This window comes from Neomonachus schauinslandi, chromosome 2 (assembly GCF_002201575.2).
Source record: "Neomonachus schauinslandi chromosome 2, ASM220157v2, whole genome shotgun sequence".
In the NCBI taxonomy this organism is placed as follows: Eukaryota; Metazoa; Chordata; class Mammalia; order Carnivora; family Phocidae; genus Neomonachus; species Neomonachus schauinslandi.
In genome coordinates, this window is record NC_058404.1 from 183,506,351 (window position 1) to 183,518,174 (window position 11,824).

General features: G+C 40.9%; 1 protein-coding gene across 2 annotated transcripts in view; it reads right to left on the minus strand.

The window, feature by feature from the left end:
- Positions 1 to 8,910, minus strand: part of ZCCHC4 (zinc finger CCHC-type containing 4) — a 45,031-nt gene extending 36,121 nt beyond the window's left edge. For both annotated transcript variants that reach the window (XM_021679413.2, XM_044912759.1), the window contains exons 1-3: positions 8,784 to 8,910; positions 7,897 to 8,015; positions 7,033 to 7,115 (exon numbers count right to left, since the gene is read on the minus strand). In XM_021679413.2, coding sequence (XP_021535088.1) covers positions 7,033 to 7,115; positions 7,897 to 8,015; positions 8,784 to 8,910 — 329 coding nt within the window. The remainder of the gene's footprint in view (positions 1 to 7,032; positions 7,116 to 7,896; positions 8,016 to 8,783) is intronic.
- Positions 8,911 to 11,824: the final 2,914 nt, after the last annotated feature.

Below are 11,824 nucleotides of genomic sequence, written 5' to 3' on the forward strand. Positions count from 1 at the left end.
AAACTTGATAAATCAGGAAGTAGCAATATGAGCATGTTTTATATTTCAGAGACAGGAAGGTAAGTTCTAAAATAATTAGCCAAAAGAGCTGACTATAGTTGCTTCTAGAGAAGGGGAAATGCATAGGTGGAGGCAGGGGTGTTGTTCTTTGTAAAGCCTCTATTTGGTTTTTGAACTATTTGATTCCATTGCCACATACAGATTTTATTTTTTTACTGAAATTTAATTCACGTACCATACAATCTCCCTTTTTTTTTTTTTTTTTAAAGATTTTACTTATTTATTTGAGAGAGAGAGAATGAGAGACAGAGAGCATGAGAGGGAGGAGGGTCAGAGGGAGAAGCAGACTCCCTGCCAAGCAGGGAGCCCGATGCGGGACTCGATCCCAGGACTCCAGGATCACGACCTGAGCCGAAGGCAGTCGCTTAACCAACTGAGCCACCCAGGGGCCCCTACAATCTCCCTTTTAAAGTGTACAATTCAGTGGTTTTTAGAATGTTCATGGAGAACGTTCATGGAGTAATCATCACCACAATCTTATTCCAGAACAATCTCATCACCTCAAAAAGAAACCCTGTACCCATCAGCAGTCACTCCCCATTCCCCAACCCCCAGCCTCTAGCAACCACGAATCTACTTTCTGTCTCAATAGATTTGCCTGTTTAGGATATTTCATGTAAACAGAAACATACAATAGCCACATAGGGATTTTGATTTAAAATTTCTGATTATGAGCGCCTGGGTGGCTCAGTTGTTAAGCGTCTGCCTTCGGCTCAGGTGATGATCCCAGGGTCCTGGGATCGAGCCCCACATCGGGCTCCCTGTTCAGCGAGAAGCCTGCTTCTTCCTCTTCCACTCCCCCTGCTTGTGTTCCCTCTCTTGCTGTCTCTCTGTCAAAAAATAAATAAAATCTTTAAAAATAAATAAATAAATAAATAAATAAAACTTCTGATTACCGTAAGACTTTTATTTAAAAAGAAAAAAACACTAGAGGATGAATTTTAGCCAAATAGGAGATAAATGAAGGAACTACAGCAAAGGGGCTGTCAGTAAGCACCGAATCCACTTAACCACAGAATAAAAACAGAACAATATGAGTATTATAGTTACAGTATAAAATGTAAATAATATAAATCCAAATATAAGAGGTGGGGGAAGTCCCAGAGAAAGTGGGAGATCATGTAAGTATACTGATTTTCTCATGTGTTAAGAGTCAGAGGCCAAAAGATAACATTTAAAACTGAAAAATCAAGTAAAAGTTGTAAGCAATATTGAAAGGCATAAAGGTTATCCCTAAAAAGAAATAATCAACCAAAACTGGATAGTGACTGTAGAGAAAGAGATGAGAAGATGAAATATACAAGTTCGGGACGCCTGGGTGGCTCAGTTGGTTAAGCGGCTGCCTTTGGCTCGGGTCATGATCCCAGGGTCCTGGGATGGAGTCCCACATCGGGCTCCTTGCTCGGCAGGGAGCCTGCTTCTCCCTCTGCCTGCCTCTCCCCCTGCTTGTGTTCTGTCTCTCTCTCTGACAAATAAATAAATAAAATCTTAAAAATTAAAAAAAAAAAAAAAGAAATATACAAGTTCATCATTTCTCATTTTTAGATGTATGAAGACAATCTAAAAAAAACAGAAGGATTAAATATAGCATAAAAAGCTACAAAGGCAACCATAAGAACAAAAAAATAGAAGAAATACACATTAAAAAAAGAAAACATATGCCACATAGTGAAAGAGAGCAGAGAAGCAAAAAACCAGAAAGCATAAAATAATACAGCAAAACCAACATCAAGCATGTCTGTTATATCCACTCTGCAAATGAGCTAAATCAACCCACGAAAAGAAAGCCCATCAGACTGGATCACAAAGCAAAATCCAACCATCCCATTTCATCGCTGCTTCTTTTTTTTTTTTTTTTAAGATTTATTTATTTATTTATTTGCTAGAGAGAGAGAGAGCATGGGTGAGAGAGAGTGAGCGAGAGTACAAGCAGTGGGAGCTGCAGGCAGAGGGAGAAGCAGGCTTCCTGCCAAGCAGGGAGCCGATGCGGGACTCGATCCCAGGGCCCTGGGATCATGACCTGAGCCAAAGGCAGCAGCTTAACCAACTGAGCCACCCAGGAGTCCCTCCATTTCATCGCTTCTAAGACGCATATGCTTTCACATTTTAGCATCTATGACACTGAGATATGATATGTAATGCCATCAGCCAGACAGAGGTCATGACGTAGCTGGGATGGTTCCCCCACGTGCAAACCTGTCCCAGGCCTTCATGCTGTCATCTCTTGAACTCGGCACAGTGCACTGTTGGAACTACACGCGAGGGTCACTGCCATCACCTACAATTTCAGTCCCCAAAACGCAAAAGTATTATACATGTAGTCAGAACTAAAACGGAGCAACAGAGCGTACGTTTCATATTAGGGAAGCAAACACTCATCCTTGAAAGAATGACAACAACAATCAAGGGCCTTAAAGGAAAAAAGAGAAGGAAGATCCCCATAGGTAAAGCTGTGTCAGGTTCTGTTACTTAAACACAATCAGAAGGACTGCCTATCCCTCACCAAGTGATGCCCACTGAGGGCAGGAGAAGCTGCCAAATCACCAGGAAGAGATGAAAGACGGTTTGAAACCATGAAGGACTGGGGTACAATTCGCTCATACACAGGACTCTCTGATGGTGCTTAGGACACCAAGTTTAATTACTTTGAAACAAAGGAAAAGAAGAATACTGTTAAATGAACCTCCACTTATATACCTTTGTGCCTTGTCAAAACCATTTCTCAGAAAGCTTTTCTGCTAGTTTATTAACCTTTTCTTGACAGAAGATAAACGGAGATCTCATGCATACTTCTTTCTACTCAAAAGCACATCATAATCATTCAAGTATACTGCTTTAAATTTAACATTCAGAAACAAGGTTTTTTAGAAGTATGGTAGGAAGAACATGAGAGCGTAAGGGCTGAGGCTTACTCAGCGCTCTCTCCTCATTGTACTTTCTACACATACCCAAGGGGCAGAGGAAATTCATTCCACTGCATGGCTCAGCATGATTCACAATTTGCAGGCTAGCATTTTGAAATGTCATTTTTATTGATCTCCGTTTGATGTTCCATTTGCCTTTCTTGGAGTAGACGAATTATGTTTATGGCATTTCCCTAATAGCAGACCTTGAAAATCTGAGTTTAAATGAGCTCTGAAAAAACATAACCAAATGAAATATCAACTAAACAAAACTATATGGATGCACATAAATTAATGCCTATTTTAGCATTAAAATATATCTTCTCTAAGACTTCATAGGTCACAATAAGGTGCCAACATACTACATAACAGAATGACATTTCAGGGCGTTAAGAGGCAGCTAAAAACTATCAGGAAGTCAAATCTCAGACACAAGATGTAAATCTGTCAACTGAACACATGAAATATAAAGCATGGGTCAAAGAGTGAGATTAAAAAACGAATATCAAATCCTGTTCTGTAGCACACAGACATCTGCGGAGCACTGCCAGCTCCATAATAAAAATCAAGTAACATGGGCCAATTTATCTTGCTAGCTACCACAATTCCTTTCTAACAATTTGGAGAAGGAATTATCAATGAAAAGCTATTGTGACTTCAACAGCGACAGATGAAGGTTTGCATTATAGAACAGGAATATGTTTAAATGCATTTTAATACTTTCAAATGGACTACTTATTTCATAAGATATTTATAAATGAGTTGTAGAAAGTTAACTTTGAAAACGGTTACAATCTCAAGTAATAGTACATCATCCTTAGGTTCATTTACACACAACGATGAACGGCTAGTCTCCATTTTCTCATCTAAGAGAAGAGGGAACTTAGTAACACGGAATAAGTAAGTTAGTAAACTTTTGATTTTAAAAAGCCAAAAGTTTAAATTTTTAGAGGAATGCCTGCTTTCAAATGTTTCTCCACAGAAGGCCCCTAAGCAAGCATGACAGCATCAATCCCAAAGTGAGGCAGCGAAATCAATGATACATTTCAAAAAGCTTCAACTTCTCCCCACCCTTCAAAACCTGCTCAAGTCCTTAAACTGTATTGATTGGCGACAGCACGAGGTAGCTGCGTCGTTGCTGACTTTCCAGAGCACTCAGTTTTTCCTATCAATATTTTCTACATTTAGCACAATCTTCTTAGCATTGCATTATCTTTGCATATCTCAACTCCACTACCAGCATTTTAAGTTCTTTTTGAGCCCTCAATAAAGAATGAATACATGGATGGAAGGAAAGAAGGAAGCAATTAAGCAAGCAAGCTTGGGCAACAAAATCCAAGGTTATGGGTTACAGATGATTTAAAATATGGAGAATTATTTTATTAAGACCTGCTCTCAAGAATCAGCACTAGATTACTGATGAAAGTATGACCTCCAAGAAATGACCTTTTGAAAATTCTTTAATACTTCACATTTTAGCCAGTGTTTTTATTTTCTAGTTAACATGAAATATGAATTTCCAAAATTATTATCAAAAAAACACACCCTGGCAGTACAAAGAACAGTGGTTTAGCTCCCGACTAAAATTTTATTACACAAGGAAACAAGATCACCTAGAGTTTCTTACAGAGTTTAACTGAATTACCAATATCCTATGTCATAACATAAAAAAAAGGCTTATCAGATAAAATCCATAAGGCAAAGTACAAGAGACTATGTATACATTATGGCTACGATCTTGTAAAACAAACTTTGGCACAGGTAAAACAAAAGACCAGGAGAAAATACTACAAAATGAACAAGGTGATGGGTTCAAAGGGAGAAACAATGGGTGATGTTTTTCTACTTTCTACAACTTTGATATTCTATTTTATGTCATTATGATAATCTCATTGTATCTCTATGTAACTCACGTTTTATCTTCTTAAATCTCCTTAAATCATTACGCACCATATGTTAATTACGATCTGCTTTTATGTCTAAAAACAACATTTTAAAATCAGAGGCATAAGTCAGAGTCACTGCTAAGTCATTCTAATAGTGATAGCTTAATGAAGTCACTCAACTTCTCCAGGCCTCAATTTTCTCATCTAAGTGACCCACCTTAGCAAGATTACATAATTCTCCTGTCAAACACAGCATACTAGCTGGCTCACAGTAGTGCTCAATTTACATTAATTCCCTTGTAAATATTTTTTGTTGTTGACTGAATTTCCATACAGCAAGTAGTTATCACTGATTAAGTACTTTGGTTAGGAGTGATCAAGTTATCTTAAGAAACAGCCTCCTCCATCAAAAGACTTCACAATGTAACAAGTTCAAGAAAGGTATTTTTAATAGAGCCCAGTTCTCCTTTCCACTTAACATAGATAAGACCTCAGAATCCTTCTGAACACAGCAGCCCGGGTAACTAAAGGAGTTGCCTTGAGAGTAAAAACCTATTCGTTACCAGCAACCCAGACCAGCACCTTCTTAAGGAGCTTCCCCCAGCATTTACAAACAAGGCCTATGACACAGGAGAAGGTGGCTTTTCACAGGTCTCCAAAGAATTAAATCTAGGATTCAATTCCCAGTCACCCAATAAAGCATTTCAACAATGTAGCTTTTTTAAAAAGAGATGTTCACAACTTCCAAAAAATGTTTTAGTTCTTTCAGTATTTCAAAAAAGAAACATTATGGTAAATCTTCCTAATAGTGGATATGACAATGGATTCCTAGCTATATCATCAAAAGCAAAGAAAACAAAAGCAAAAATCTGATAAATTGGACTTCATCAAATTTAAAAACTCTAGTGCATCAAAGGACATCATCAAGAAAGTGAAAGGCAATCTACAGGACAGGAGAGAGCTTGTACAAATCGTGTATCTGTTAAGGGTGTAACATCCCTTAACATATAAAGAACTCCTATGATTCATCAACAAAAATTACAATCCTATTAAAAATGAACAAAGGGGGACGCCTGGGTGGCTCAGTCAGTTAAATGTCTGCCTTTGGCTCGGGTTGTGATCCCAGGGTCCTGGGATCGAGTCCGGCATCAGGCTCCTTGCTCAGCAAGGAGCCTGCTTCTCCCTCTGCCTGCCGCTCCCCCTGCTTGTGCTCTCTCACTCTCTTTCTGTCTCAAATAATGTAAAATCTTTAAAAAAAAAAAAAAAATTAACAAAGGACTTGAACAGACATTTCTCCAAAGAACATACACAAATGGCCAATAAGCACACGAAGATAATCAACATCATTACTCATTAGGGACCCAAAATTCAACACCACAATGACACATCACTTCACAACTACTAAGATAACCAAAAAAACCAGAAAATAATAAGTGTTGACAAGGATGTGGAAAAAGTGGAACCCTCGTACATTGCTGGTGGGAAATGTAAAATGGTGCAGCCACTGTGGAAAACAGTTTGGTGGTTCCTCGAAAAACTACACACAGAATTACGATATGATCCAATAATTCCACTCCTAAGTATATACGCAAAAGAAATGAAAACAGAGACTCAAACAGATATTTGTATGCAATGTTCACTGGAGCATTATTCACAACAGCCAAAAGAGGAAAACAACCCAAGTGTTCACTGATGGATGAAGAGATCAACAAGATGGGTGTGTGTGTATAATGGAATATTATTGAGCCATAAAAAGGAGGAGGTTCTGACACATACTACAACATGGATGAACCTTGAAAACATGGTAAGTAAAATAAGCCAGGCATAAAAGGACAAATATATGATTCCACTTACATGAGGTAGCTAGAATAGTCAAATCCATAGAGTATAGTAGAGGTTACCACGGTTTGGGAAGAATTGGAATGGGGAGTCATTGCTTAATAGTAACAGAGTTTCTCTTTGGGGTGATGAAAAGGTTTTGGAAATAGGTAATTGTGGAAATGGCACAACACTGTGGATATAATTAATGCCACTGAACTGTATACTTAATATTAAAATGGCAAATTTTATGTTACATATATTTTACCACAATAAATTTTTTTTTAAATGAAAGTAAGTGCAAAGGCACAGGGAAAAACAAAACAAAACAAAAATAATAAATAAAAATGACAACACATCAGCACCTTTCCACACACTGCGTTCGGGACAGAGGAGGCTGACATTTTCGGTTATGAGCTTCTCGGGCAGCAAGTCTAGCTCCTGACAACTGAAAAGGAATAAAAGCACCATTTAATAAACTATCAAACTTGCTATCATCCTAGAAAAACTGGTATCACATTCTGACATCAAGAAGCCAATTAAAGCAGCTCCATGTTGTAAACAAGCATCTGTTTCCGGGAAAAACAAAAACAAAACACATTAAACTGGGAAAGTTCTAGAGGAGCATGAAGCAATACCTAACATATTAAAGCACTGAGAGATTATCTTACACATGGTGATTTTAACAGGTGTGCAGAAGAGTTGTAAACAAGACGGTTTTCTAATAAACCTAACAAAGCTGAAATTTTTCTAAACAAAACTTTCAGAAACTTTAACTGGAGCTGAGTTAGATACCAAGAGGATACCAAGCTCATAACTATATCTCTAAGTGCCTTCATCCGTTATACAGTAGCTGTAATGGATGGTCAATGCAAATGTTTAAAAAAAAAAAAAAAATGTTTTTCTAAAACACTGCCTGGAATGATCACAACCTAAGCTCTTTAGGGAGAAATTTGTATTTGCAAATAAAAGATCAGCCATCCAGTATTGACACCTCAGAGTCTTAAAAGGGAACGGTCTTTGAGACAGTCGTTTACAACATCAGCACTCAGAGTAAGTTTAGAGTAAGTATAAACTCCAGTCTGTCGAATCAAAAAGCATAGTATCTTCATCTATCTGAAGAGATTTACCTCATTTAATGCTCAAGTTGCATGTTTTTATTGGTTTAGACATTCTCAAATTGTCACATACGTCAAAAATTTTTAAAAATGTCTAAAAAGTTGATATACCTTTTCATCTTCCCACTGAAAAAAATTACAGTCTTTTCTATCTCTACAGGCTGAGCAGGCATAAAATCTCCGTGTTTCTTCTTTCCCTTGGTTCACCTTTACAAACAGAAGAGTAGGTCCTAGTTCCAGAATGGGGAAAAAAAAACATGTCAAACAATAGTCATCTACATCAAGTTCCTAGTTTTCACTGCCCTTAAATAAAACTTGATTTGGTTTTATGCACAATTTGTCATAATTAAGCCCACTCTGTTTACTTTTTCCCCCCCATCACATTTAGGCACTGATTACTTGAGGCATAACTCTTGAAAACTAGTCTCTGCAGAAAGAAAATGCCATTGTCAGTTGCTGTCTACATGGTGAATGATCTGGGTCCTGAGACGAAAAATATGGAAGGGATCCAGAGAACGGAGCACTTTGCCACCTCCACCCAGTTATCCTTTCAATGAAAATCTGAGCTTTTGGAGTCGGATGTGCGCACATCCTCTCCACAATTGAGAGAAAAACTAGGTCTGGTCTCTGAGCAATAATTCATGCTATCCTTCCCCCTAACTTTTTAAAATAAAAAGCAAAACAACCAATGAAATCCCCAAGTACTCGGCAATGGATTTACTCAGTAACATGCATCCCGTTTGCCTAGACTCTGCCTCTTCCCTGGGGGGGTGACTGTAACAGCCACGGAGCAAAAACCACCACAGTGAGGACTTTCTATGACAGTTTCTTAAGTAAACTGAAAACACTACGTCCCCAGGAAAGGGCGTTTTTTGGCATCACACATGGTGAAACCGAGGAAGATACAAATCTGGGAGCCCTAAGAAGCCCAAGGCATCTTCAGGCTAACCTCCGCCCCTCGCGCTCGACAGCTCGGCTGAGCCCAGACGCACACCCACCGTGAGGACACAGCGGGGCGGGGGTGGCGGGATCGGAAGGAAATACCACCTCCACTCCTGAGCTCGCCTGGCGCCCCGCGCTTCCCTCTGCTTCCACTGTTCCCAGCCAATTCCTGGATGCCGCCATCTTCCCGCCACCGTCCCGAAAGCCTCAGTCCATACCGAGGAGGCTGAGAAAGAGTGCCGCCGCGCCGGGAGAGAAGTCACAGCGCCCCCGCGCGCCTAGGAGGAACTGAGCCCCGAAAAGCCGTCCCTTCTGCCCTGGCTACCCCTATGGGATCCCTGGCGGGCGGGCAGGGGTAGGGGTTTTGGGAGTAGGGGACGGGGTTGGGGGTGTTTGCAGGCAATTTACTGGATCTGTGCTGTAAGCTCACCTATTTTCTGCTTTACCCTCAGCACCGCAAGTACCCTCCTCTCCTAAGAATACAGCCAGAAGATGAGATGACTCTTCGGAGAAAAGATTTGGTAGGGTTTTAAGACCAAAAGGCAGCATCACCACCACCAGCACCTGACAATAGAGATGGCTGCAGCAACCGCGTTTGCGGAAAACATCCTCTTCTTTTTTTCCCCAAAGTCAGAGTCACACTGTTCTCTTCTACCTCTTGGGCAACGCTACCCGTTGCACGTTATAGTTGCATATCCATCGACATTTATACATCAGAGAGAGAGAGAAATAAAACTCCCTCTTTGCATATGACATGATTGTCTACTTAGAAAATGCCAAGGAATCTGCAAAAATAATTCCAGCTGAAATTGAGTTCAGCAAGGTTGCAAGATACCAGGTAAACAAACATAAAAACCCAATCATACTTCTATGTACTAGGAATGATGCAATGAACACCCAAACTGGAAATAAAACACCACTTACAACTGCTCAGATAAATGAAGTACTTAGGTGTAAATCTAACAAAATATGTACAGGACTTGTATGGAGAACACAACAAAATGTTAATGAAAAAAATCAACGATCTAAATAAATGTAGAGACTGTGTTACTACGTTAAGAATACTCAACATAGTGAAGATGTCAGTTCTCCCCAGGTTTAGTGCATGTACAAGTTTAATACATTTCCTGGGTGCCTGTGGCTTAGTTGGTTAAGCTTCTGCCTTCAGCACAGGTCATGCATGATCTCGGGGTCCTGGAATGGAGCCCCCCATTGGGCTCCCTGCTCGGTGGGAAGTCTGCTTCTCTCTCTCCCTCTGTGATCACTCTCACTCTTGCTCTCTTTCAAGTAAATAAAATCTTTAAAAAAAATTTCTTGTAGGTACAAATTTGTGGTCATTGAAAGACTTCTTTACAAAATTTGTGGTTGAGTTCATGAAATCATACCACCAAAAATAGTCACTGAATCTATATTTTCTGAATCTTTCTTAAATAACTCTGATTCTGTGCGGTGACCTATAGAAGCAGGCCAAACCAGTATGGAGTTGCAGGCTTTACAGGTAACCTTCCCCAAACAGTAAATGTACAAGGGTTGACCCAAATAAGGCAAATGAGAGAGTACCCCTTAGTGTGAGAGAATGTGAAGGTTTCAAAAATAAGGCAGTTCCCTCTTTTCTGGGGCATAATTTTGGGAAGAAAAACAAACAAACACCACCTCACCTCATATTCAGACATATATGGTAAAAGTCATGTATGCTGAATATTTGCTGAGAGGGGCATAAATAGGAGCTCACAACAGTAAGTTGGGAATGTTTCTTTTTATTGTCTACTTGTACAGGAAAATCCTTGAGCAGAGGAAAGCTGAGGGACATCAGCAGGAGGTTCAAAGGAAACCAGTGGCAGAGCTGGAAACGGGTCCCCTGAGGCTGGAGCGCAGAGACAGACCCTGGGTATGCGCCATCTCACAGAGCAGAATCCCTGAAGCCACTAAAATGAGCTCGGGTTCAGCGACTCCCCCTCTGGAGGATGTGGACAAACCCCTGAGCTTCCCACAGGACAGGAGGAAGACTCACTCCTTACTTGGTTAGTGGGGTAGAAGCACTCCCACCTCCAAAGCTACTGCAGAGAAAATGGTTCAAGCCCAAGGAGCATTTGGTAAGTAACAGCTGAGCGACTTCTCTGTATTCTATAACCAACCCCCAGTTTCCCTTTGGAAATCCAACCCTCCCCAGTTTTAGCTCATGTAGTGGGAGAAATACAAAGGGCCAGAGGGGCTGGCTTGGGTTTGGGCAGATGACTGGGGGCCTCTGCCGGAATGGTTAGGAAAGAAATTACAATAGTTAAATTTTGTCATCTTAGTGGCATCTGTCATGTTGATTGGTCACGTGTCACACAGGTTCAGCCTTCCCATCTTGGCTGGGCCAGGTGACTGGCTTGTCTAGGGTTGCCTTGGCAGGGGTAAGTCGTCTCTGCCCCATGTGTCTCTCATCCCCCTCCTGGAACCAGTGGGCCAGCCTGGAAACGTCTTTCTCATGGGAATGGCCAGAGCACAAGAGTTAAGAGAAAGGGACAAGAATCGGGAGGCCTAGGCTTGGAGCTGCCCCTGTCACTTCCGCCATATGCTTTTGGGTCAAGCGAGTCACATGGGCAAGCACTGCAAGCCTGGCAAAGGGCGTGGGTCAGAAGGGGGTGAAGGGTGAAGCCAGTGGTACAATCCGTCCCTGAAGCACCTTTCACTGCAGCAACCACGTGGCTGTTGTCTTTGTGGTAGTTATGGTTGTTGTGGTTTCCCACCACTTAAGGAGCACCTGCCTTGGCAGAAAAGCCAGAGCAGTACTAGGAAATAGGAATGTGTGAGGATACCATGTGAGCACCTAGATCCAGCCATGCCTGAAATTTTCACTTATATGGGTCATAAATTCCTTTGTCTCTTTAAGCCAGTTTGAGATGGGGTTGGTTCTATCAATCACCACCCAAGAACGCCAAATCTATGGCTCTATGGCTGTAGCCATTATATGGGATGGATGTATCCGTGTATTAATATGCCTCGAAACCCTTTGCCAGTCAAGACCAGCCAACCCTGCTCTCCATTCTCCCTGCCACACCCCCTGTCAGTCTGCCTGTCCTCCTCCCCAGCTATCTTTTCTGGCCCTTGTCAT